This window comes from Cydia pomonella, chromosome 22, assembly GCF_033807575.1.
Source record: "Cydia pomonella isolate Wapato2018A chromosome 22, ilCydPomo1, whole genome shotgun sequence".
NCBI lineage: Eukaryota > Metazoa > Arthropoda > Insecta > Lepidoptera > Tortricidae > Cydia > Cydia pomonella.
The window spans coordinates 341,840-369,666 of NC_084724.1; the positions used below are offsets into that span (position 1 = coordinate 341,840).

At 36.7% G+C, this 27,827-nt stretch overlaps 1 protein-coding gene across 1 annotated transcript; it reads right to left on the reverse strand.

Annotated features, from left to right (window-relative positions):
• Window positions 1–3,862: 3,862 nt before the first annotated feature.
• LOC133530267 (uncharacterized) lies at window positions 3,863–27,805 on the reverse strand. Its single transcript, XM_061868142.1, has 10 exons — window positions 26,342–27,805; window positions 24,661–24,767; window positions 20,309–20,428; window positions 18,404–18,478; window positions 18,013–18,123; window positions 16,439–16,614; window positions 15,157–15,314; window positions 7,447–7,500; window positions 6,143–6,238; window positions 3,863–3,961 (listed from the first exon to the last, which is right to left on the reverse strand). Exons 1-10 carry the CDS (start codon window positions 26,483–26,485, stop codon window positions 3,914–3,916), a joined length of 1,089 nt encoding a protein of 362 aa, XP_061724126.1. The 5' UTR covers window positions 26,486–27,805; the 3' UTR covers window positions 3,863–3,913.
• Window positions 27,806–27,827: the final 22 nt, after the last annotated feature.

A 27,827-nucleotide genomic window follows, 5' to 3' on the forward strand; every position in this document is an offset into this window, starting at 1 on the left:
TCGCCAAATTTAATGCTTAGGTATAACTTTTCATATAATATTTACCAGAATAAAATTTAATTAAACAACTAGTTTGTTGGTGATTTATCCTATAGTGTAAGAATACAGATATGAATGAACCAACAGCTCTACCGTTAGCAGTCTGAGCTAGAAGTTGAATTTTTAGGGTATGTAGGAGTTTTGAAAGAAGAAATAAAACAACTATCAAGTGAACTCTTGTGTTTTCTTTCCTTTACTACATCCCTAGGTATTATGTAACCAGCCGGGTACATTTCATAGATTTACAGGTTACAAGTGTAGTGAATGCAATAACCAGTCAAATTTTATAACCTGTTATAACTCAGGTTATGATTGAAAAATAACCGATAACCGGTTATAACCAGTTTCGGAAAAAAAACTGACCATTTTAGTCATGAAATCAGATAACTACTAAAATAAGTGTTTAGTGAATTTAAATGTGTGAACTTAGGAAATGTCATCTGTACATGAAAGGTAAACAAATGTGACACTATCAGTTAAAAGGGCTCTTATTATCGGTTGTTAATAAGGCTCTCATAAAGTTTCAAAACTTTCAATTTGAAATCAACCTTATTGATAATCGACAATGTGGTACCTTTTAGTTGAAAACGTCACAAATATATATTTTCTGAAAAGCTAAATTATTAGAAACTTAATTCAAAATTTCAATTAACAAAACATACCCTTAAAAATAATCTAATTTGTATGTGAGATATCCGCCACACGGCCTTCGTCAGGTGGCCACATATGCAAATAAGTAACATAATGTATTATTCTTTGCCTTTCAGTTAAATATGTGTTCACTTTATCTCTTAAAACTGCATTCGTTTTTGTGTAGCGTTTTGTGTGGCGTTGAAATATTATTTATTTATTTATTTAACCTTTATTGCACAATACGAAAAAAGTAAAAATGGCGGACTTAATGCCTTAAGGCATTCTCTACCAGTCAACCATTCGATATAGTACCTATCTTAATAATATAAACGTTAGACATTTACTTTTTGACTCTTGCGGGGTACAGTTGACCCCAAACCGCTCACAAGATATTACCCATACAATGTCAACTTAATAAATAAATATCTGGGACCGCTGGGAGCGTTGCTCGAAAAACATGAATTATAAATTATATAAATTAGATTACAATTAAAAAATAAATATTTATTTACTTATATGCGGACTAGATGGTATGCAAAGTAAACAATGTTGCAAAGGTAATTTTTCAGTATGCAAAGTAAACAATGTTGCAATCAAAATATTTCATATATTTATTAAGGATAAAATTTGATACACTAATTACTAAAATTCAGTAATGGTTAAAAATATAATTACAGACAAAAATGCATTATTTTGTAGTTGATTATAACTGAAGTTATGGACAAAATAACATAAATAAATTACCGAAAATAACCGTAACGAGTTTAAAAAATTTCCAATAATCGGTTATGTAATTTTGTTGAAATTATCGGTTATAATTGGTTCGAAAATGAACTGTCATAGGGACCATTTGACGTGACTGGCATGAAAGGAAACAGACGCCAATGCTAATTATTAAAAGCTCCGTCTATTCGGTAAATGATCTGTGTTTGAGAAGTCTTCGAATTCTTCAAAATGGTTTGTATCATTTTAAATTGTATAAAGTCTCCAGCGCTGGGATTTAGACATTAGACATTAAATTAAACTTAATGAAAGAGCGGGTCGGCGCGAGTTTTCGATACCAGTAAGTGGTTTTCTAATTTTAATATTATACTTTAATATTATATTTATTATATTTTTATATATTTTAATATTATATATAATTTTGACATTCATATGATAGGCTCGTGCTGATTGGCGCGCGCGAAATGCACTGCGATTTATGTCAAGGTCGTATCATATATTTATATATATATATATATATATATATATATATATATTTATTTTTTCTTTTTCTTTTTGTATATGTAAATAATTTATTTACAATAACAATATACATAATAGATATATACGGAGGATTACTTTAACTAGCGTTCAGAACAATATCAATACTAAATATTAAAAAAATGTATAATTAGATTACCGCTTGTTGTTACGTGTTTTATTTGGTTTAAGTGTATTTATGAGCAATGGGAAATATTACGCAAAACTCTGCGTAGGGTGCGCCACTAGCAAAAACCGTAAACATACCGTCTTGGTGCATCAATGTCATATTTATTCGAATTATTCGTAACAAATAATCTGTGATAAATTGTCAAAACACTGTCGGGGAGTCTAAATCAACCGTTATACAATTTAAAGTCGTATTTTTTGGCGAAAAATGTGCTTGAACCATACGACCCGATTCGAAGAAGGAGATACGATAATGATAAGTTCTGGTTTAGATACATTCTCATTTAGATATCGTTTGTATGTCGTATAATTGACAGAAGCAGCTCGATTCGGGCAAACCATGTTAGAAATTCCGTAGATATATCTTATTGGGATCACAGCGGAATCGAAATAAACGTCAATTTTGACATGTCATTTATTTATCGATCTTTCCTAGATCTTAAACGTATCTTAATCATTCTTCGAAACGGGCCGAGAGGCGGCGTTAGTAAGTAAGTAAGTAAGTAATCATTTATTGCATACCATGGTACAATACAAGTTGTTACAAGTGATGAAAGAGTTCACATGGCACCCCGGTGGGGTATGGCAATTTCCTTAAAATTATATTTACACAAGGCTACTTATATCTAAAATATGATTTTTCTTAACTAATTTGTGTAACAATTGTGAAGCTACCACTATATAATATCTATATCGTTGTCCTGCATGAATTCGTCTATGGAATAGTATGATTTTTTTATAAGGATAGTCTTGAGTCGATTTGCAAATAAATGTACTTTTTGTATGTTTTTTAAAACCTTTGGTAGCTTATTATATATTTTTATCGCGCGGTAATATGGGCCTTTTTTAAAAATATCTAAAACGGATTCTGGGAGCATTAAGATGTCCTTACGGCGCTCACTTTTATTATATTGGAAAAGATTTATATTGTTTTTTACGAAGGTCGTTATTTTCAGAATGTATAGTGAGGGGAGGGTCAATATTCGAAGATTCTGGAAATGAGACTTACAATTTTCAGTCTGGTGGGGAGTGTTAATTAATATGCGGATGCATTTTTTTTGCATGATAAAGAGGTCATGTGCGTTGCTGGTATGGCCCCAGAGCAATAGACCGTAGCTCAGCCAGGATTGCACATATGCGTAGTAAGCAGACAAGGCGCAATTGGTGTGTGTGTTAGACTTAAGTATGCTGAAGGCGAACAGGAAAGAAGATAATTTTGATTTTATTTTTGCTATATGTTTTTTCCAGTTGAGATGGGTGTCTATAGTTAGTCCTAGAAGGTTGCATTCAGCCTCTTCTTGGATGTTCAGGTCCTTTAGAACTGATGTTAGATCAAGAGGTCGTTTTTGATATGGTCTAAATTGTATTGTTTTTGTTTTGGATGTGTTTATTTTTATTTACCAAGTTGTGGTCTCGTAGCCACTCCGATATATTAGTCGTGGCCCACGCTGCGTGTGGGCGACGTGGGCCCCCGCCTACGGCCTCGCGGTCCGAGGCTCCTCGAGCCTCAAATAAGTATATCTTGGACACAACAGAGGGCCTCGCTAAATATACCTTGCCCACATATTTAAAAGTATAATACATAATAATAATCTAAATCAATGTGTTTATGTAGGCAAATAAATCACTTTTATAAGATTTTTTTTCATTTTTTACAATATTATCATAAGCATATTACATTGAACTTTAGACTATAAAAACAATTCTGATTGAACTAAGAACTATTAACTAAAATATATTTAAAATAATAAGACTCACGATCATTGAACTTATCACTTGTATTCATAAAGGGCTTAGGAACACTGCAAAATTACCGCTTGTGTGTGTGTACGCTGTGTACGTAAGGGAAATATAAAAACTGAAACAAACATACAAAATATTATAATACACATGTAACTTTTAGCATAATTAATTTTTTTTGCCGTCATTAACTTGATATAAAGTCCGTACATTTCGTGCGCCACATGCCACGACTTCATATCAAGTCGTGGTTTTGGTCAGGTTTGTATGCGTGCAAGTTTTGACGTGGCGTGGCGTTGATGACACTTTCTCCTTCACGTGGCGGCGAAGAGGTTGAATATATTAAAACTAGTATAGTATTTTTCAAACTCGATGGGTACGCTGACCAGTGTACGTTCAATGTGACACTTAACGCCATCTAGTTTCCATATTAGGCAACAGCGCATTTTCAGTGACGCCATCTAGTAACGGAGCGCTTTTAGGCGGTCGCATTTTAATGTATAGGGTGGCCATATCTTATATATATCTGATCTGTGGTTCAATACAATTTTGCGAGATGTGGCGTTTTAGGTTATAAATTGTATGGAGATGACACCTGTCACCCTACTCATCGAGTTAGAAACATACTGTAACGTGCGTACCAATCCATAACGAGGTCTAGTGAGTGACTCGTTTTAATATATTTCATATTTATTTATTTATTGTTTGTCAGTCTCGTTTTTTTTCCTTTAAGACGATTCATCTATACAAATATTATCACAGAAATTACAAGCAAATTGTACAAATAAAGATTCTTTAAACCGAAATTGTGCCAATAAACTAAGTTCTGCGCTGTACATTGACATATTGGGCGTATACACGGGGCCGATTCTATCTTAACAATTTGATGAATTTGATTGAATTTAAATATATACCTAACTTGACATGAAAAAGGATCTATATGTAAGTGCAAACAAATGGTTGTAAAATATAGATAATAAGTGTGACATAATATATAAAATTAAGACTAGATATGGGATTATAAAAATATATGCATGCATAATAAGTACCATATAAGTAGATTCACGAATAACGATTGGGATAATTGTAAATTAAAATATGTATGATATTGCAATGCCCTGCCAGCGCCCATACGACTCTGAATATACTTAGTTATTAAGATCTGTACTAAACTATGGTTGCAATAAATAAATGACTTAATGATGTTTTCATCTTGTTTTGATTCGACCTTGAGCCATGCCATTGGGAATCTCTCGCGCACTAAGACCAAACACCAAAAAGAATGGGACAATCTGACGGGTCTAAAGCACTCAAAGCTTTATATGCAAGGAGTAGACTCCGGCTGGAGCATGAAGCTATGGAAACGTAGCAAGAGACAACTCCAAATTATAACAGGGTTAGCTGGCCATTGCGGGGTCAAAGTAGTCAAATCAGTGCACATGCACGTTCGCTGAAATGTTGAAACCGTGCACGCCCACGTCACGCAAGCGGTGTGCTGTCTCTCATAACTATCTGCAAACACGTTACAACGTGCACGAGCACGTGCACATCTACGCACCGGACACGCATCCGTTGTTCACAGAATAATAAATTGGTGTAAATAGAATAGGCCGCCATTTTGTTTCGATTGAGCTGTCATAAGTGTCCATCAACACGCGCGGCGAAAACCTTTCATATTTCATGTCATATTGACTTAGCTAGCGGAAACAATACAAGACAGAAAAACGTTATTTTTGAACGCTGACGTGGTTTGTGGATTGGATTTTTTCGCTTGACTTGCTTGGAATTGGAACAAAATCTTTTTTTAATTATAAACTACCCTCTCCATGCGACTTTGAATGCGACTGAACGTGGAGGGTAAGTGAAATATTGGTAAGGAGGGTGTTAATTCACGACTGACTGGCTGCCGTGAATTAAAGACCCGAGTTTGCAATATTCTTACCCCCGGAGTTACACACAATGTTTTTCATCACACTTGAGAAAAAAAAAGCTAAATAATACTTAAATACGGTGACATTTCAAACATTCGTCCGCCATATTGTCATTTTTCGACAGGTTAGGCAATTATAAACGTCAGTATTCTTAAAATAAAACTCATTTATACGTATGTATGCATTAGTAACATAACATAATAAAACTATAACTCCCTAGGGAGTCATAACTTTTTTAATTCACATTCCATAACTTTCACGGGAACAATACAGGTCCTGTCTCTGTATGGTCTCTGTAGATCTTTTTCGAGCAAGTGTGAGGAAAATGCAATAACTCCCCCCCCCCTTTTAAGTGGTAGACAACTTACCATGTTTTTGAAATACAGTCGTTCTTTAGGTACTCCGCACGGAGGCTTCTTAGGAGCATCTTGGGAGAAGTCTGCGCGTACTCTCAGTTGTGGAACCTGTAAAATTGTAAATCCTTTTAATATGAAAAATACTTTCAGAATACACGGTGTTTCACGAGGAACTCCAAAGATTTTACTAGTATTCCTGATCATATTTAAAGGACAAAATGTCCTATAATTTTTTGTGGTTTTCACGTAGTTTCAGAGTTAATGTCAAATGAAAAAAAAAAACATATTTTTATTGTTACTTACCGCCCGATTCGAAGAGTGATTAACACACGTTTAAGAACTTGGAAAGATCTTTAAAACGACATGTCAAAATTGACGTTTATATCGATTTCGCTGTGATCCCAATGAGATCTATCTACGATATTTCTAACGTCTAAGTGACATTGGTTGCTCAAATCGAGCTGCTTCTGTCAATTATACGACATACAAATGATATCTAAATGAGAACTTCGAATCGGGCCGTTAGTGCTAAACGCCTTTTTGATGGCGACGTCCTAATTGATAGATGTAAAAAAGTGATAAACAACACCTTGTAAAAACTAGTTTTTACGAAAAAAAGTAAAAATTCATGTAAGTGACAGGTTTACCAATAACATTTAATTTTTATATACAAATAGATTTAAAAAACACAACCAAATAAAAACAAATATTTTTATTTGCTAAATTGACCTTAAGTCATTTTTTTTCCCTTCTTTATGCCTCAGAAATGTGTAGTTAAAATCTTTCGAGTTCTGCGTGTTACACCGTGTATAATAAATAATCCTTATCAAAGATAAATAATAAGTTCAAAAATAGTAGTAGTTTATACAACTGACACACGAGTGTGGTATTGAGGTAAGAGGAAAACTTGTTGGCCGAGCGTTAGCTAAGGTCTCCGTTCAGCTTGGGAAAAAATGATTTCGTATGTCCGCATCTCCTCTTCTACAGATCGCAATTCTCAACCGATTGTCACGAAATTACCAGCCCGCGTAGCCAACATGCATATCGTTCACGCTCCGTGGCGAACGAAACGCATCACAGTCGCACTAATATGGACGAGTGATAGAGAGAGATGACTACGCTACGGAGCGTTAACGACTGTAACGTTGGCTACGCGGCCTGAGCAAACTTCATTTTTTTTTGTCGATTGATGATGATGATCTTAATTATACCACGTCGGTGGCAAACAATTATACGGCCCGCCTGATGGTAGGCAGTCACCGTAGCCTATGGACGCCTACAACGCCGACCCTTGATGATAAGTAAATCAGCGTAACCTGGCGTTGCAGCGGACGGCTTGAGAGCTTGTCAGAGCCGCACAGCTGAGGGGCCTAAAAAAAACAATAATTTATAGTTATTTGTATAACAGTTATAATTGGGCCATGCTCAGAGTAGGGTTCCGTAGTTACTTTTCCGTCACAATAAGCTAAACTGGAGCTTAAAGTATGGTAGATTGTTAACCAAAGGATGTACTGTGGGTGTACGTCTTTTTACTATGAAGGGGAAACTTTTTGCGATAACTCAAAAACAGCTAAACTGATCATATCCGCTATAGTTTTCATTTAATAGACATTAAATGAAAACTATAACTTAAGCTCTACTTCCAAGATTTTTTTCATATTTTTTGGCCCTATGGTTCAAAAGTTAGAGAGGGGGGGGGGACACATTTTTAGGGTTCCGTAGCCAAATGGCAAAAAACGGAACCCTTATAGATTCGTCATGTCCGTCTGTCTGTCCGATTCTGTCACAGCCACTTTTTTTCGAAACTATAAGAGCTGTACTTTTCAAACTTAGTAAGTGGATGTATTCTATGAACCGCATTAAGATTTTCACACAAAAATAGAAAAAAAACAATAAATTTTGGGGGTTCCCCATACTTAGAACTGAAACTCAAAAAATCTTTTTTCATCAAACCCATACGTGTGAGGTATCTATGGAATGCTATGGATAGGTCTTCAAAAATGACTAATAATATTTGTCTTATACCGTTCGAGAATTGGGCCCCAGAAATCTAGCATGCGTAACGAAGGGAATAGAAGGGGTTTAGTTATTTAAATTCCACAAGATCCACACAAAATTTGCTTCTTTCTGTCCCTCCTTCCTCCACAAAATTGTATAATTGCTCATTCACTTTTCGGGCTGTTCGGTTATGGAACTCTCTCCCTGTCGTACTAAGACGCGCTCAATCCCTTGCTGTTTTCAAATCCCATCTTAAAGACTATTATCTGTCCCTTCCTTAGTGTTTCTGTCCGCGTTATTGGTTATCACTTTTGGCAAGAATTATATAGTATTGTATATATGTATATATGTAGGTATATAATTATGTAAGTTGTATGTATGTATATGTATTATCTTACTGTTGTTGACTTAAATTTTAAGGGTATTTTAGTTTTAATTTAGTTTGCTATTTAGTTTTTTTTTGCACCTCCTAATTAGTTAATTTAAGTTTCATTTCTCCACTACCTAAAGGTTGTCTGGAAGAGATCGCTCTGTAGCGATAAGGCCGCCTGTTGTTTACCTCTATCTTCATGTATTATTTGTGTTTCCATGTACATTTTTTCAGAGGTTGTGCAATAAAGTGGATTTGTATTGTATGGTAGAAGGATCTTTTGAATGAATTTTATTATCGTGTCCAAAATAAAACTTCCAAAGTACAAACACGACACGCTTAAAAACAAAACATGGAGCGGTCACTAGTGTATGGGAAAAACATCGATGCCGCCTAATAAAATAAAATAAATAAATATTATAGGACATTATTACACAAATTGACTAAGTCCCACAGTAAGCTCAATAAGGCTTGTGTTGAGGGTACTTAGACAACGATATATACAGGGTGATTTCGGGGTCGTGGAGCAAGAGAACAATATATCACACAGAATTCAAAGATGAGTCTAATGATGTTGCTCATTATTTATTATCACCAATAATTATGATTATTTTTCAGATGACAAGTAGAAAAAAACATGTTTGCATACAGTTTGGTCACCCTACTCAATGTGACGTCTTGTCGCTTTCCATACAGCGTATGTCAAAAGTCATAGGGTGACCATGATTACTTCACATAAGATTAATTTTAATTGAAAAATAATAAATATCAAACTAATTATCTTTCAATCAAATACTATCGTATGATAATGTAAATCATTTATAGATTCAGAAAAAGTGGTTTTGGATCACGACCCAGAAATCACCCTGTATAATGTATAAATATTTATAAATACTTAAATACATAGAAAACACCCATGACTCAGGAACAAATATCCATGCTCATCACACGAATAAATGCCCTTACCAGGATTTGAACCCGGGACCATCAGCTTCGTAGGCAGGGTCACTATAGTTAGGGAGGCGAATAGGGGAATTTTCGGTAATACTCGAGCGTGGCAGTTTAAGATATGAGAGATACCTTAGACCTAATAGAACAACCTTGTAAAGTATTTAGCTCTATATGTAGTGACGCGCGCCTAGGATAGACGATCAGATTAGTAAAAAAAAATTGACAGTCTGAAATACTCGAGCGCGTCAGATTAAGATATTGGGGGTTGATTTTAGTGTTTTAAGACTAAATTTAACTAATCTGACGATAAGTCCTTGACGCCGCCGAATTATAGGGTCGCGAACTTGTAAAAAAAAAACGGTAATCCGGCATTCTCGAGCGCGATTTTTTTTATTTTTTATTTTGAAGAATATAATCTAAAACTTACTAAAAATACAAAATCTGCCGGTTTCCGCATGACCGGAAGTGTGGAGGAGCCATTTCGTCTTCCGAAAAACGCGTTGCGGCATATAAGTCGCGAACGATACATTTTACAAAAAAAAAGTTTAAATAAACAGAAAAGGTAATTTTATTTTACACAAAAAAGGTCTCTTTGGGAGAATCAACTTTTTAGCGTCACTCGTTGCCATGGTTACGATTAGTTGTCCAGGGGACAAAAGTTCATTGAAATACTGATTTTATGGTACTTAAATGAATTAAACTTGCGTTTTTGTGGTCGTTATAACCAATGTCCATAATGGGCCCCCTACTAAGCATGTTAATAGAACGGCATACAACGTCTCTTCAAACAAACTGTGCCACTGTTGTCCCTTGGACAACGGGACAGGATAACAAAACAAAAAAAGTTGATTCACCCCTTTACATTTTTGTCCAAAGTTAAAACTTTTTGACTTGAAGCATCATAAAAACTCAAACTCCCGGTTTTTAGGGTTCCGTAGCCAAATGGCAAAAAACGGAACCCTTATAGATTCGTCAAGTCCGACTGTCTGTCCGATTATATCACAGACACTTTTTTTCCGAACTTATAAGAGCTATACTGTTCAAACTTGGTAAGTAGATGTATTCTATGAACCGCATTAAAATGTTTACACAAAAATAGAAAAAAAAACAATAAATTTTGGGGGTTCCCCATACTTAGAACTGAAACTAAAAAAATCTTTTTTCATCAAACCCATACGTGTGGGGTATCTATAGATAGGTCTTTAAAAATGATATTGAGGTTTCTAATATCTTTTTTTTCTAAACTGAATAGTTTGCGCGAGAGACACTTCCAAAGTGGAAAGATGTTTGCCCCCCCCCCCCCCCGTAACTTCTAAAATAACAGAATGAAAAATCTAAAAAAAATATATGATATACATTACCATGCAAACTTCCACCGAAAATTGGTTTGAACGAGATCTAGTAAATAGTTTTTTTTAATAAGTCATAAAATAAAAATATATTTTTTTTTTCATCAAACCCATACGTGTGGGGTATCTACGGATAGGTCATCAAAAAACCTATTGAGGTTTTTAATATCATTTTTTTCTAAACTGAATAGTTTGCGCGAGAGACACTTCCAAAGTGGTAAAATGTGTGTCCAAAGTGGTAAAATGTTGAACGAGATCTAGTAAGTAGATTTTTTTTTAATACGTCATAAATGGTACGGAACCCTTCATGCGCGAGTCCGACTCGCACTTGGCCGCTTTTTGAGTATATCTCGAAAACTGAGGGTGTTAATAAAAATTGATATGAAATAACGATGATTAAATTATGTGACTTTTATTATATCTCAAAATTTATTAAAAGAAAAAAAAAGAAACCAAAAAACCTTTTTCGGTCAGATTAAGAGAACCCACCAACATTTTTGTCAGATTAAGAAAATATGCTTTCAGGATACCGAGATAAACCTCCCCTATGAAAATCTGACGCGCTCGAGTATTTCAAAAAAACTTTTTTTTTTAGCATTTTCAAAAATTCATCCTAACTTATCGTCACGCCGAAATCGTCAGTTTTTTTAAAGGGAGCTTCCTTGGGGCCTACTTAACACCCCTTCCGAAAATCTGACGCGCTCGAGTAAATTTTTTTTTTTTGCATTTTTGACTACTTTATATTCCTACCCCCACCACGAAAACCGGCAGATTAGTATACCGTTGTTATCAGAGGCACTTGGGGCATACGTAGTATGAATATCTGACGCGCTCGAGAATGCCCAAGTAACTGTTTTATTTAACATTTTTGAAAAACCGTACACGCCAAACCCACCGCTAAAATGGTTTTTACCATACGAGCTTTTCTTTTCGAAATTATTTTATCTTTCGATTTTGATAGGTCTCGACGGCGCCGTTGAATTACGCCATTTAGCTACCTCGCCTCCCTAACTACTACCCACTAGGCAAAACCGGTCGTCAAAAAACCGGTCTAATTGTCAGTACATTTTGCCATAAAATCCGATACCTACACGTAAATATACATTACAAGTCTACGGTGGCTGTAAAGAGCGTTTAGCCCCCGTATTCTTTCAACACCCGTGTACAGGTCCTCAGGGAACCGTAAAAAGTGACTCCCAGCAATAACCTCTGATACTTGTCGGGATAGTTCAGGATGTTATTCCAGTTTTTTAACGAGAGCTAGGGAACAAACTGAATTGTTTTATCAAATTAAGTACAGGCCAATTCCAACAATATAATGTCATACTGATTTGATGATTTCATATGTATGTATGTATGTATGTATATGTATTTGTACCAATATTCTTCTTCCTCGCGTTGTCCCGGCATTTGCCACGGCTCATGGGAGCCTGGGGTCCGCTTGACAATTAATCCCAAGATTTGGCGTAGGCACTAATTTTTACGAAAGCGACTGCCATCAGACCTTCCAACCCAGAGGATAAACTAGGCCTTGTTGGGATTAGTCCGGTTTCCTCACGATGTTTTCCTTCACCGAAAAGCGACTGGTAAATATCAAATGATATTTCGTACATAAGTTCCGAAAAACTCATTGCTACGAGCCGGGGTTTGAACCCACGACCTCCGGATTGCAAGTCGCACGCTCTTACCGCTAGGCCACCAGCGCTATATTATTTATATATATGTATGTTTATGTTTGTGTATTTCTTATGATTGTATTATGTTCGTACAGGTTCCTTATTTTATATTATAGGAAATCATGGAAAAAGTTACGTTTCCGGCAGGACTTGAACCCGCAATTATCCGTGCGTTTTGCTCTTAACCAATTGAGTTACGGAAGCCTACCACTTCGCAAATCTTTCCATTCCTTCCCTTATGTATACACGTCTGGGGTGGTTTGGGGTGGGTGGGGGTTGGGGTTCTGGTAGACTTTACGTAGCTCAATTGGTTAAGAGCAAAACGCACGGATTGCGGAGGTTGCGGGTTCAAGTCCTGCCGGAAGCGCAACTTTTTCCATTTTTAGGGTTCCGTAGTCAACTAGGAACCATAATTAAATCTAAAAATTAAATTTTTTTTAGGGTACCTCCCCTACACGTAAAGTGGGGGTGAAATTTTTTTTTCGCTTCAACCCTAGAGTGTGGGGTATCGTTGGAAAGGTCTTTCAAAACTAATAGGGGTTTTTAAGAAAAATTTTTTGATAAAGTGAATATATTCGGAGATAATCGCTCCGGAAGAAAAAAAACCAACTTTAACTTTTGAACCATAGGTCCAAAAAATATGAAAAAAATCGTGGAAGTAGAGCTTAAGAAAGACATTAAATGAAAACTATAGCGGACATGATCAGTTTAGCTGTTTTTGAGTTATCGCAAAAAGTTTTCCCTTCATAGTAAAAAGACTTACTTTAATTAGGTACTGATTATGCAAATTTGCCTATTTGTTTAACTCGGGTGAAAGGTACAGTTTCATCCCTTGGTTAACAATTTACTATACTTTAAGCTCCAATTTAGCTTATTGTGACGGAAGAGTAACTACGGAACCCTACACTGAGCGTGCCTACATCGGTTTTTATTTTCTTTAATATAAAATTTGGAGTATCGCTCGCAGACGTATCTGTTTGTTAATAATTACTTTAGGTACCTAATTGTATCATCTATTTCTATACCACATGTTTTTGCAACGCCTACAACTTATCTGCTGTGCCTAAAGGTAGACTGGTAGAGAATGCCTTATGGCATTAAGTTCGCCTTTTGTACTGTGTTTTCTTATGTGCAATAAAGATTAGATAAATAAATAAATACTGAGTGAACATGGATCTGGCATCATTCCAATATAAGATGGTTCCAACCTCCTTTATGGGACCTGCTGAGTTGCGCATCCAATGTCAAGTTGTCAACGTTCAACTTATGGAGGGTAGAGGTAAGGGCAACACTCTTATGATGAAAGGGGACGGCCGATTCTCCATACAAACGTAGTCCCCATTTTCCTCCCTGGATATTGACATTATGGAAAATATTTATACATAATTTTTATGATATTTTTTAAAAATTTATATGATATTTTTAATTATTGTAAAAATTAGGAGCGAAAAACAGGTTTCATCGTCTTCCTCACGTTGTCCCGGCATTTTTGACATGGCTCATGAGACCTTGGGGTCCGCTTGGTAACTAATCCCGAAAATTGGCGTAGGCATTAGTTTTTACGAAAGCGACTGCCATCTGACCTTCCAATTAAAACCTAGCCTTATTGGGATTAGTTCGGTTTCCTAACTCCTTCACCGAAAAGCAACTGGTAAATATCAAATGATATTTCGTACATAAGTTGCGATAAACTCATTGAAATGAGCCGGGGTTTGAACCCGCGACCTCCGGATTGCAAGTCGCCCGCTCTTACCGCTAGGCCACCAGCGGTTTGAAGAAACAGCATTTTGTACCTGTGTTTCATTCCTAAAGATCACCTTACATTGGTACGCATAAACCCGCTGGTCCTCGCGTATCCTATCGTAACACATGGTCAGATCTCGGACATGGATCCCCGGGGAGCGCTCGGGACGTGGGTTCGATTCTCCGGCGATAATTTGGGCTTATCGATGCGGAGGGATTACGGTGCATTTCTATATTAATATTGTTCTTCAAAAAATATTTCAGAAACTAGTTGTTGCCCACGACTTCGTCCACGTGGCGTGGGTTTATTTCCCAAATCAGACTTTCAACTCCCTTTTAACCCTATTAGGGGGTGCATTTTCAAAAGCACAAACATGTATTTTCGTGTTTTCTGTCATTTTTTCTTCCTACTAATGTCAAGTCCCTACTCACTCCCGTTAAAAACTTTCAACCCCTTTTTAACCCTAATAGGGGATGAATTTTTGAAATTTCAATTAAATATCTTTTCACGAAGTTTCAAGTTACTACCTTAAAATAAAACTTATTCCCCATAAAATGTTCACCCCCATTTTAACCACCTTAAGGGATGAATTTCCAAAATCGCTGAAAATGGTATTCTTATGTTTTAAAACAATACCGTTTCACGAAGTTTCAAATTCCTAATTAAAAAAAAACTTGGTTGCCATACAAACTTTCATATCCATTTTAACTCCTTTAGGGGATGAATTTCCAAAAACGCTGAAATTAATTTTCTTTCTGTTGAATATAATAAGTTCCTCCTTTTCCCGAAGTTCTTATGAATTCTTAGTTGGAAAAAAAACTTAAACCCCATACAAATTTTCGTGTAGTCATTTTGAGTCGAAAAAAATTTCTTCTCGTTTTCCTAATCAGAACTTGTCAGCTCTTGAATGTTTGTCTGAGATGGTAACAATTACTCACGCTGGACATGTTAGAGACGCTGGAAAGCCTGGAGTCGTCATCCGACGCGTCAGACACGGACGGTTCGGACGGTTGGTCCGGTTCGCCGGACGACGCGCGCAGTATCAGTCGAGCTGGTTTCCGTTCGAGGCTGGCGTCGTCTTCTGAATGCTCTGACGCTGAAATATAATAAGGTATAATATTATAGTTACGGCCCGATTAATAAGATGTCCCACCGATACGATACCGATCTCTCAGTATCAAAAGTGACGTTTTGGTTGATGAAATGTCACCATTTTTGAGCAACGGTGTGGCCGATGCTTTAGTACGGAATAAATAAAATAAATTAGACTAAAATACGATTCACACCAAACGAGTGGAGTCGGAGCGCATTTTACATTTGTACGGCCGCAAACAGGTCGGCACCTCGCGGACGCGGACAGCTCCGGGCGGACTCTTCATCGCGTCTGACATACATAATGTATAAGAACATTGAAAATGCGCTCCGGCGCGGCGCTGCCCGAATCCAGCCGGTCGGTGGGAATCGTACATAAGTCTACTCACCAAAGATACATTTTACTTTGCCGCTGCATCTAAAATAGTAATTAAAAAGTAAAACACACATCCCTAAGGTTATCTAGAAGAGATCGCTACTAGTGATAAGACCACTTGCTGCGCTTATTTCCAGTAATTTTGTTTGCATTGGCAGTGTAATAAAGAATATTTATTTACTGATCACTTCAATTACAAGATGGTTTATAACTTATTTAAAAACATACTTTTTCTTGGCATGAATTTCTTATGTAAGGGAGAAAATACTGGTTTCTAGTCCATATACATACTAATGTGTCATTGTTGTCATTTGAGATATGTTATTTAACGCATTCACTGCCAGCAACCCGCCAGGCGGGCGCTCAGTCCGTAGTCGCTTTTCGCTAAATACGCATTTTACCATGTTATCGGCTACGCTCGTAGCGCGTAGTACGCGCTGGCACTGAATGTGTTAAGATAACATCTGTATGTATCATGGCATGCAATTAATAAATGAAATAAAAGACTTGTTCATTTATTTCATTTATTAATTGCATTCCACGGAAATATTGTATGGAATCCTGGTCCCTCTTGATAAAGTAAGAGAAGGCTGGTTTCTTCTCTATATACTCACAGTTGTCATTCTCATCCGAAGGTGGGAGGCTCACTTGCTTAGGCCTCTCGTTTTCTGAGACCTCGTTTAAAGAGTGTACGGAATCCTAGTCCATCTTAGTAAAGTAAGAGAAGGCTGGTTTCTTCTCTATATACTCACAGTTGTCATTCTCATCCGAAGGTGGAAGGCTCACTCGCTTAGGCCTCTCAATTTCTGAGGCCTCGTTTAAAGACTGTACGGAATCCTGGTCTCTCTTGGTGAAGAAGAAGGCCGGTTTCTTGTCCATGCGTACGCGTTTCTTTTTTGATTTGCAACTTTTTGAGTATTTGAGGAAGCTGGAAAATGCATTTACAATTTACGTTTTATTATCCTGTTAGGTCTAAAAAAGTGCCCATTTTTTTAAACTATCAACTATTGGGTTATTTTTACACAGAATCACAAGGTACATTTTGAATGAAAAGTATTGTATGAAAAACAGAGACAACTATTTTCTTTTCTTTTAATCAACCGTCTTTACGATTCTGAGTCAAAATAACCCAAAAGTAGTTCGTTTTTCAAAAAAAGTGCACTGTTCTGAAAATAGAGGTTTTAAATAAATAAAATCAGCTTTTATAATTGGAAATACTTGGAAAGGTAAACTAACAATTTAAAGACTTTACCTACACATCATATCATAAACCCTCTATGATGCCTTCAAAATCCGTAAATAATGGCCAACATTACGATAAACTGTTTTGTTACAACAAATTTCTTATTTGTGATGATGTTGTAATTGCTTCATAACTACATCAAAATCGATGTGGTTATTGTGTGGTTATACATTCAAATTTGGAACATCTCGGAAAAAAAAGCAATTCGATTTGACCTCTATTTTAATATCCGTCGAGATGCCTTTTTGTTCGAAAAGAAATGTCAATTGCTACAATTTTGACATATCTCGCATGTTAGTTTGTATCAAATACGGAAATAGGCCCCCAACTCTAGTTTGTCTGTGAATTTAAAAAAAAAACTACGAATGCATGACATGCGTGAAAAAAGTTTTCATTTACCGCCATTTGACGTACAGTTATCTTTTAATTAGTTTTAAGTATAAAATGAATATGTTTTGTTGTTTTTAAAGTAACAAAGGTGCGTGTAAAATGAGCGATAAAAATATTTCGGTGACGCCACCACATATCCGCAAGTTCCGCCAGGAGAGCAAAGATGCTCAACGTTGGCTGTAATTTGGGTTAGTGAATATATCATAGAAAGTTTATAATATGTGTGTAGATAAAATAGTGTATGTACTCTACATAATTACGCATTAAAACACTCGTGTGATCTTTTTAAGAAACTCACTTCGTTCGTTTCTTAAACCCACACTCGTGTATTTTAATGCCTTTAATTATGTAGCAGTCACATAAACTACGTCCAAAAGACAGGTAATATGGACATTGGGCGCGGTGAATGTCATTGTCATCTCGCTTATTGTGGTAGGGCACAGCACTGCGGATGTCATTCCAGATCTAGAGCAGAGCCCGACTGGGGAAGTACCTCCACCTTACAGAAAACCGTAGCCAAATAACACTAGACCCTACCCATAGTGTTGTGTTCGTGCCGGTGAGTAAGGTTGCCAGAGATCAACGAGGGTGCGGGGTGTTAGGCTTGGCAACGCGCATAAAACTCCTGAGCCTGCTTACCATCAGGCGGGCCGTATGCTTGTTTGCCACCGAAGTAGTATAAAAAAAACTCACATGTGATTTTCTTTCAGTATCCTGTCAAGAGTGGGTTGTTTCTTGTCAGTGGTGGTGCCCGTCGAGCACATCCCTTCCAGCGTTACATCTTCTAGAACCTTCTTTAGGATACTGTAAACAACATAAGGGTTTAATAAGGTTTAATAATTGTTACTCCTATTCCTAAAATTGAATTTTATCAAATTATTTTTTGACTTTAATCAATGTGTATCGATAGGTGGATGTGGTGGATGCAGATCTGCGGGAGGTCCAGGTTGAAGACTGGCGAGAAACTGCACAGGAACGCGAGCAGTCGTGTTGGAGGCCAAGACACACTTTGGTTCGCTGCGCCAGAGGAGTAAGTAAGTAAGTGAGTAAGTATTTAAATTTCAATATGGTCCATTTTTCTTACCCGCGTCGTCGCTTGACTTCAGGTATTTCTTTCATAGAATCCTTGGCGAGAGGTATCTTTTGCTGTTTGTCGTTTCTGTAAGAAATATAACAGATGTACACGAAAACCAAAAAGAAGCATTTTATACAAAAATGACTTTACAAATTTATCCGTTTTCATTGCAGTTGAGTGTATTTATTGACTAAAACTGTTTAAAAAGATGTCGCTCTTGTAAGTTTTCCACTGATTAGAATAGGGAATATAACACTTTAAAATCATTTTATATACATATTTAATGATATTTAATCGCAGTAGATCCGTTAAAGTCATTAAAAACCGGCCAAGAGCATGTCGAGCCACGCTCAGTGTAGGGTTCCGTAGTTACTCTTCCGTCACAATAAGCTAAACTGGAGCTTAAAGTATAGTAAATTGTTAACCAAGGGATGAAACGGTACCTTTCATCCGAGTTAAACAAATAGGCAGCATAATCAGTACCTAATTAAAGTAAGTCTTTTTATTATGAAGGGAAAACTTTTTGCGATAACTCAAAAACAGCTCAACTGATCATGTCCGCTATAGTTTTCATTTAATGTCTTTCTTAAGCTCTACTTCCACGATTTTTTTCATATTTTTTGGACCTATGGTTCAAAAGTTAGAGGGGGGGGACACATTTTTTTTCTTTCGGAGCGATTATCTCCGAATATATTCACTTTTTTAAAAAATGTTTGTTGTAGACCCCTATTAGTTTTGAAAGACCTTTCCAACGATACCCCACACTGTAGGGTTGAAGCAAAAAAAAATTCACCCCCACTTTACGTGTAGGGGAGGTACCCTAAAAAAAAATTAAATTTTTAGATTTTATTGTACGACTTTGTTGGCTTTATTGATTTATATATCCATGCCAAATTTCAGCTTTCTAGCACTAACGACCACGGAGCAAAGCCTCGGACAGACAGACAGACAGACAAACAGACAGACAGACGGACATGGCGAAACTATAAGGGTTCTACTAGTTGACTACGGAACCCTAAAAAGGGAATGTTATGCAAAAGTTTGCGTAGAGGGCGCCACTGGCACAAACTGTAAACTAACCGCCTTGAATCTTGATGCATCAATGTTATATTTATGTTATATTTATTCGTAACAAATAATCTGTGAAAACTTGTCAAAAACCTGTGTAAGGCATAGTGTATATTTTATAAGCAAAGATAATTTTAAATAGAGGTAGATAGGTAAGTAGATAAGATAGGTAGGTAGATAAAGAAAACTTTGTAGCCACAGTAAATTTACTGCCATTTTTCGACAAATATTTAAAACTTTTAGAACGTCATTTGACTTTGATCCATATTCTTTCATTGATATGTGTTAAATTTGTTAAATATCAAAAAGTGGCGCCATCTTACCGGACACAACATAAAGGTTTGATCTATTAGATGGCGCCACTTTTTGATATTTAACACATATAAGTGAAAGAATAAGGATCAAAGCCAAATGGCGTTCTAAAAGTTTTAATCACGTATCCTGTCTAAGTCGCCTGGCTATCTCCACATAGGGGCTCCGAGTCGCCAGGATAGCCTCCTTAGATGGTTACCCATGTAAGGAATCCTTCACAGAAAAAGACCTGTTTTAAGTGTATTATAACAGCAACTCACGTATCCTGTCTAATTCGCCTTGCTATCTCCACATAGGGGCTCCGAGTCGCCAGGATAGCCTCCTTAGATGGTTACCCATGTAAGGAATCCTTCACAGAAAAAGACCTGTTTTAAGTGTATTATAACAGCAACTCACGTATCCTGTCTAATTCGCCTTGCTATCTCCACATAGGGGCTGCGAGACGCCAAGATAGCCCGCTTAGATGGTTACCCCATGCAAGGAATACTTCACAGAAAAAGACCCGTTTTAAGTGTATTATGAACAGCAACTCACGTATCCTGTCTCAATCGCCTGGCTATCTCCACATAGGGGCTACGAGACGCCAGGATAGCCCCTTTTGCTAATGCTGTCGTACATCTGCTCTTCAACTTGCTTTTTTGGCTTTCCACCATCCTGAACAGAAAGAACGTTACTTGAATCCAAGTTAGGTATTGATTGGAGAAGAGTTTTAAAGAGCTGTTGTCTTCCTTCTTCTTCTTTTCATCTTGTTACCCTCTGTAGGGCTGGAATAATGTTCTTCCACTGACTCCGGTCCTGAGCAGTTTGGGTAACCTCCTATACCCCATCCCCAATACACCCAGCTCTTGTTCCACAAAACGGCGCCAAGTAAATTTAGGGCGACCATGTTTCCGTTTGCCGGGAATCTTCAAGGTCAGGCAGGGCTGTTGTCTTTCAGTGCGGATTAAATGGAAGCCAATGATAGAGGACCTTATCCTTGTGTTACGCACCTTACAAATTTATAGCTAAGGAAAATTGAATTTAGTTGCATTTTTACAAGCTTTTATTTAACTTGTCCTGAGGAACCATGCTAGGTTCCAATTTTATCACTCGTCACTATGCCCGTCACTTTCGCGCTTACATACTTGTTAGAACGTGACAGGCATGGTAACAAATGATAAAGAGCCGACCATCTTAGCCCAACTGTTAGTATATATGTTTGTGTGGGTCAAATTTTGGAAGCTAAATTTGAGTCACTTCCAGATTTCCGATTGAGCTTAAAATTTGCATACATATCTAAGTCGAGTGACAATGCAATATTATGGTAACATCGAGCTGATCTGATGATGGAGACAGGAGGTGGCTATAGGAATTCTGTGATGAAACAACGCAACCTAATTGTGTTTTGGGTTTTTAGAATTCTTTTGATGAGTTTTAGTTGCCTGTAGTAAGAAAAGTACAGCCAGCGACAAAATCTGGTACCAAAAATGTTTTTTTTGCCAAAAACTTATTAATTGGATTGAATATTCTTTGTTCGAAAGTTTTAAGAGCAAACAAAACGCTACTTTGAGTACCGGGAACCCGCTCGGCGGGTTCTCTGTTCGTAGCCGCTTTACTCGACAATGCGGGAAAACGCTGGGATCGGCTACGAGCGTAGCGCTACGAAAACGTTGGCAGCGAATGTGTGAAGGTTGTTATTCCATTGAAACGGAGTGTACAGTCACGTACTTTAATAGCTGAGCCATTTAGGGTTCACTTTACATTGGGATGTCATAGCGTTAGTATTGACAGCCAAATTAGCTTGAACCGCAGATGGGTCAACTATTAAAGTCTGTGATCGTCAGAGATGTGACTTATTTGAAATACTTGTATTTAAAATGCAAATACAAAATGCAAAATACCTATTTTGTATTTTGTATTTAAATACCTTTTAAAGAAAACTATTTTGTATTTTATTTTAAATAGTTTTGGGACCTATTTTCTATTTTCAAAATACAAAATACTTTTTATTAGGTGAAGTAAGTAGGAGTTACAATCTTTTCTGACGTTACAATCCTTGCAACTCTCATTCTTTTATGGCGACCGGTCTGGCCTAGTGGGTAGTGACCCTGCCTATGAAGCCGATGGTCCCGGGTTCAAATCCTGGTAAGGGCATTTATTTGTGTGATGAACACAGATATTTATTCCTGAGTCATGGGTGTTTTCTGTTTTTTTTTGTGTATTTATTCACTATGAAATTTTTGAAACAGGGTTTAACACAATAAGCCACTATTGAAAACCTCTAGGGTTTATGTAATAGTTGGCAAGATCGCGCGGACCGATCCGCGTTTGCTTAATACTATTATTACATACTTAGTTATATTTTCCTGTTTAAGCTGTTATTGTATCTATCGTTTAAATATCGACCTTATGTATGTGTACTTAAGTATTTATAAATATTTATCATTGTCTAGTACCCACAACACAAGCCTTAACGAGCTTATTACTGTGGGACTTAGTCAATTTGTGTAATAATGTCCTATAATATTTATTTATTATTTTAACATAGAACTGGTGAATCTGTTTAGTAACGCCGCAAATGACCACAAGCGTAGCGAGAGATTAAAAATGTTGAATCTTAAGCGTTGCAAGGGTTTCAAGGCACGAGAGGTAAACAAACTTTTCTGCCCTGGTGAAACACAAACGAGACGTTTTCACCAACCAACGAGAGGTATATACTAGCTGTAAAACAATACAAATCTAAATTAATGCTTTTAATAATTGACTGTTAAAAACCGTCACTTAAAAGTCCATTCAACCGGTAAACATGAGGAGACACAAAATTTGTACTCTAGAGGACTGATATACACACTATTTTTAAAGAATAAAGAAAGCCTTTCCAACTTGTAAATTCCGAGCAATACTAACTTTTTAATTCAGACTAGGTATTCACTATTTAAGAGTATCTTTTATCGCAAAGTATTTGTATTTTAAAAAAGCATTTTGAAAATACCTATTTTGTATTTAGTATTTTAAATACAAATTTGAAAACTATTTTGTATTTTGCATTTGAAATAGTATATCAAGGAAGTATTTGTATTTTGTATTTAAATACTTTTTATAAAGTATTTTTCACATCACTGGTGATCGTACATCCTAATGTAGGCACATTGGGCGGCACCAGGTCAAGAAAGAGCTACCGACTTGATACCCTTATAAATCTTCCATACTTTCCCGGATCATCTTAAACTATCTTCCCGATTGATGAGATACGATACGAGTTCTGGTTTAGATATCGTTCGTATGTCGTATAATTGACAGAAGCACCTCGATTCGGGCAAGCAATGTCACTTTGACGTTAGAAATATCGTACATAGATCTTACTTGGATCTATACCTTTTGGGCTGTGCTCTATTAGATGGCGCCATTTTTAGGGTTCCGTAGCCAAATGGCAAAACGGAACCCTTATAGTTTCGCCATGTCCGTCTGTCTGTCTGTCTGTCTGTCCGAGGCTTTGCTCCGTGGTCGTTAGTGCTAGAAAGCTGAAATTTGGCATGGATATATAAATCAATAAAGCCGAGAAAGTCGTACAATAAAATCTAAAAATTTAATTTTTTTTAGGGTACCTCCCCTACAGGTAAAGTGGGGGTGAAATTTTTTTTTCGCTTCAACCCTAGAGTGTGGGGTATCGTTGGAAAGGTCTTTCAAAACGAATAGGGGTTTTTAAGAAACATTTTTTGATAAAGTGAATATATTCGGAGATAATCGCTCCGAAAGAAAAAAAAATGTGTCCCCCCCCTCTAACTTTTGAACCATAGGTCCAAAAAATATGAAAAAAATTGTGGAAGTAGAGCTTAAGAAAGACATTAAATGAAAACTATAGCGGACATGATCAGTTTAGCTGTTTTTGAGTTATCGCAAAAAGTTTTCCCTTCATAGTAAAAAGACTTATTTTAATTAGGTACTGATTATGCAAATTTGCCTATTTGTTTAACTTAGGTGAAAAGTACCGTTTCATCCCTTGGTTAACAATTTACTATACTTTAAGCTCCAGTTTAGCTTATTGTGACGGAAGAGTAACTACGGAACCCTACACTGAGCGTGGCCCGACATGCTCTTGGCCGGTTTTATTTGATTATATTATTGTTATTATTTGGATCCTGCCGTATCCCACTGCTGGGCAAAGACTGATCTCTGTCCAGTGCTGTATCTGGCCACTCCTTCAAGAAGGAGATCAGTTCATCCCGCCATCGCCGGTGAGGTCTGCCTGATCCCTGATTCGAGTTTTCGGGCTCCCACTCTGTAGTGACTTTGCCCCACAACTCATTCGGCAGACGTGACCAGCCCAACCCCATTTTAGCTTGGCCGCCTTCCGAGCTACATCGACGACTTGTGTCTTGGAGCGCGGACTCGATCCTTCACCAATTTGGCACCTAATATGCTACGCTCCATGGCTCTTTGGCAAACTCCGAGTTTGGACTTCTGAGCTACTGAAAGACCAAGTTTGTACACCTTCTCGCAGTTCTAACCCACTTTTTGATATTTAACAAAAACACATATCAGTGAAAGAATAAGAATCAAAGTCAAATGGCGTTCTGAAAGTTTTAACCATGTGTCGAAAGATGGCAGTAAATTTACTGTGGCTACAAAGTTTACTTTGTCAATCTACCTCTATTACAAATTCTCTTTGCTCCATACCAAATTTCATCTAAATCGGTTCAGGTTAACAGACAGACAGTGTTATTTTCGCTTTTACTATATTAGAGTAAGACCAAGATAAGTTGGCAGTGATTTTGATAGCCCAGACGGTGCAACTGGTAACGTCATAAATTCATAGAAGTTTGACGTTTAAAATAACACGTGCCCCATCTGGTCAAAACCGCTGCCAACTTAGCTTGGTCTGATCTAGGAGGGATTTCAATACTCACGAGAAACGGGTCATCTTCGTATTGGTCTCAGCGTCCAGAACATCTTTAGTCTGCGTCCTCTCGCTCACCACAGAAGGCTTCGGCGACGCCCTCTCTTCTATCACTACCTGGATCAATTACAAGATTCATACAACAATTTCCCCCACTACTACTTATGTAATTCCACTCTTTTGTTCTTCTCGTTCAATGTTTAAACTCAGTCTCACTGTTAGCAACACAATTATAAGCATAATAGTTATTATTAATCCTGTGGAAACTTGTAATTGGATTACTGTTTTTATTTCGAAACCTATTTTGTTACTTTAGCTGTAAGTTTTCCTAAGAAAAAAAATAAAACAATATTCTCTGTCAATGGATAAGTCTCAGTTGCTCAGTTGGTAGAGTGACCCTGGTATCCCGGAGTGGGTTCGAGTCTCGCGCGAGACAGTGAGTTATTCCACTTTGCATTTATTTCTAAGCATCGCACATTGTGGTATCATTTGCAGACATTTCTAATTAAGAGGGAGGTATACTACATACGCATCCATACAAAAAGAGACAAAAAAAGAAATAGAAAAAAGCGAATAAGGGGGTATTTTGAGGAAGTAGTCTACAGCCTACATCGACTGCGATGACTGTATATATATTGTATGTTACTGACATAATGAAAAACTAGGTTTATAGGTTAAAGTTAAGTAACTTACAAACTAAATAACTTTTCTTTTTTTTACGGCGTTTTGTACAGTGCGGATGTCTACCGTCTCCAATTCTCCCTCAATTGCTCAAAAGATAATTGGAAGAGATCCCTTAAAGGGTAAGTTCGCCTTTGTACTAATGAAGAATATGTTTTTTCCTGTTTTTTCATTTTTGTACAATAAAGAGTTTTACTACAATTACTTATGTTTTTGTATTGTATTGTATCATTTTTGTACAATAAAGAGTTTTACTATAATTACTAATGTTTATGTAAAGTGATTTCTTAAGATTGAGTAAGTGGAAACCGTTTTCTTCCGAAATGGAATTTCATAAAAAAATATTATTTTTATATTTATATATTTCAGTTATTTCGTTACAATCACAAAGTTATTCTTCCCTCTTAATACATTTTTTTTCAATTTCCCAAGCTTTTATTTATCTTGCAATGTTTGATGTTCGGATCAAATATTGCAAGCGGATTTAGACCCACTTTTCATTATTCGATTGAGCTGAAACTTCGCATACATATGTTAGTCGGGTGGCAATGCAATATTATGGTACCATCGAGCTGATCTGATGATGGAGACAGGAGGTGGCCATAAGAACTCTGTGATGAAACAACGCAACCTAATTGTGTTTAGGTTTGTTAGAATTGTCTCGATGAGTATTAGTTGCCTGTTGAAATAAAAGTACAGTCAGTTATAAAAGCTTTTATCAAAAAACTTATTAATTAGTTAAATTTTCGTCACATTTAAGCATTTGGATAAGATTTTTTGGATTTGAGTAAGGTTACCAGAGCTCAACGAGGGTGCGGAGTTTTAGGGTCGGCGACGCGCATGTAGCACATCTGGAGTTGCAGGCGTCCATAGGCTACGGAGACTGCTTACCATCAGGCGGGCCGTACGCTTGTTTGCCACCTAGGTATTATAAAAAAGGAAATCTATCTATTCACCATATATCAAAATATGACGCAAAAAATTCGACATTAAAATAAAAATATTCCCACCTCTTCTTTACGTTGTGGCCGTTCACAATAATTAATATTCTTTATGTACTGCTGGGGGTTGGTCAGTAGGGTTTGGAGGGTCAAACGTTGCCGAATAAAGGAGGGTAGCGGCTTTATAGGGGTATCTTTTAATGGTTTTGACATGACTGAAAATTGGTGATATTTCAACCTTTCATTTGTGTGTGGTGGTCAAAATCATGGGGTCAAACCTCGGTGTGCTTGTTTTTTTGTCTTTTTGTATCGGGTGAAATTTAGTTTTTAAATACACTCATGAGAATATTAATCTATACCGAGAAAGACATGCACTCAACTGTTTTTATTAATTTGATAAAAGACAAAAATAGAAGCATGGTCAGAAACAAGACAACGAAAAGAAATTTAATCCAAATATCGTTATCGCAAAAAATAGTTAAAAGCTGACTTTAAATTTGATCAGGATCCTTGTGTTACACGGACAAGAAGATAATGTTGATCAGACACTTTGGACACTTCAGACACAAACACACAGGAACTAATGAGGAAGAGAGCTTGTTTCCCAGCAGCGAGTCTCTTTGAGGTTGCTTGAGTGTTTTGAGGTGTTTTGAGAACGAAAAAGAAGACGAGGTGGATGATCTGAAGATTGGTGCAGTTGGATGCACGGCTGTTTGTTGTACAGATCCTTAGGCTTTAGAGAAAAATTTATCTGATTGAGGTTAGGTTCGTTGTGCTATGTTTTTGGCTATGCATTATTTTAAATATTTGAACACTGCTTAATAAGTAATATTATTTGCACACGGTTATTTTGTCTGCATTTTGTATGGTTTGTTTGTGTTAGTTTAGTTTTGTATACATTGTGAAAATCATAACAGTGTATGACGTGAGTTTTTGACAGCTGTTTCTTTAAAAAGTATTTGCGAAAGAGGTTTTAAGCGGTCAGTTAAATGGATGGAAAGATTAAAGTATGTGTAAACCTGATTTAAATCCGTTATTGCTTATAATTAATTAATAGATTATTTTCTATTAAAATGTCGTTGTTATTTGAAATTCCCTGATCAAATCGGGGAAATCCTGAAGAAAGGCCAGGTCAAGAGCACCCTAAACCGACGAGCGTGTATGAGGAATGTCATGAAAGTGAAGGAAGCGAAAGAGGTATGTCAGGATCGTGGCAAGTGGAAATCCGTGGTCTCTGCCTACCCCACCGGGAAATAGGCGTGATTATATGTATGTAGGTATGTATGTTATTTGAAAACTTCATAGCAAACTGACTAAAGACAAAAAAAAAACAAAAGTCTATGAATTTTTCAACAAACGTGCTCTCGGAATAGTACATTACGATACAAGTGCGAATAATAGGAAATTCGAAACGAGTGGCGATAAATTAAAACACGACCGAAGGGAGTGTTTTAAATCGACACGAGTTGCGAATTACCTATTCGCACATGTATCGTACAACGTTTTACAGTACATATGGCCCTTTAAATGTTCGACACAGTAACGTAATATGCTA

What these genes read in the sequence shown, in the direction of transcription:
- LOC133530267 (XM_061868142.1), bottom strand. Translation starts at nt 26,485, where the DNA reads ATGTCAAAACCATTAAAAGATACCCCTATAAAGCCGCTACCCTCCTTT. An exon ending in TTCGGATGAGAATGACAACT is followed by an intron (nt 15,315 to 16,438) that starts GTGAGTATATAG and finishes ATTATATTTCAG; the next exon opens with CGTCAGAGCATTCAGAAGAC. An exon ending in GCCGTCCGCTGCAACGCCAG is followed by an intron (nt 6,239 to 7,446) that starts GTTACGCTGATT and finishes ACAATTTTACAG; the next exon opens with GTTCCACAACTGAGAGTACG.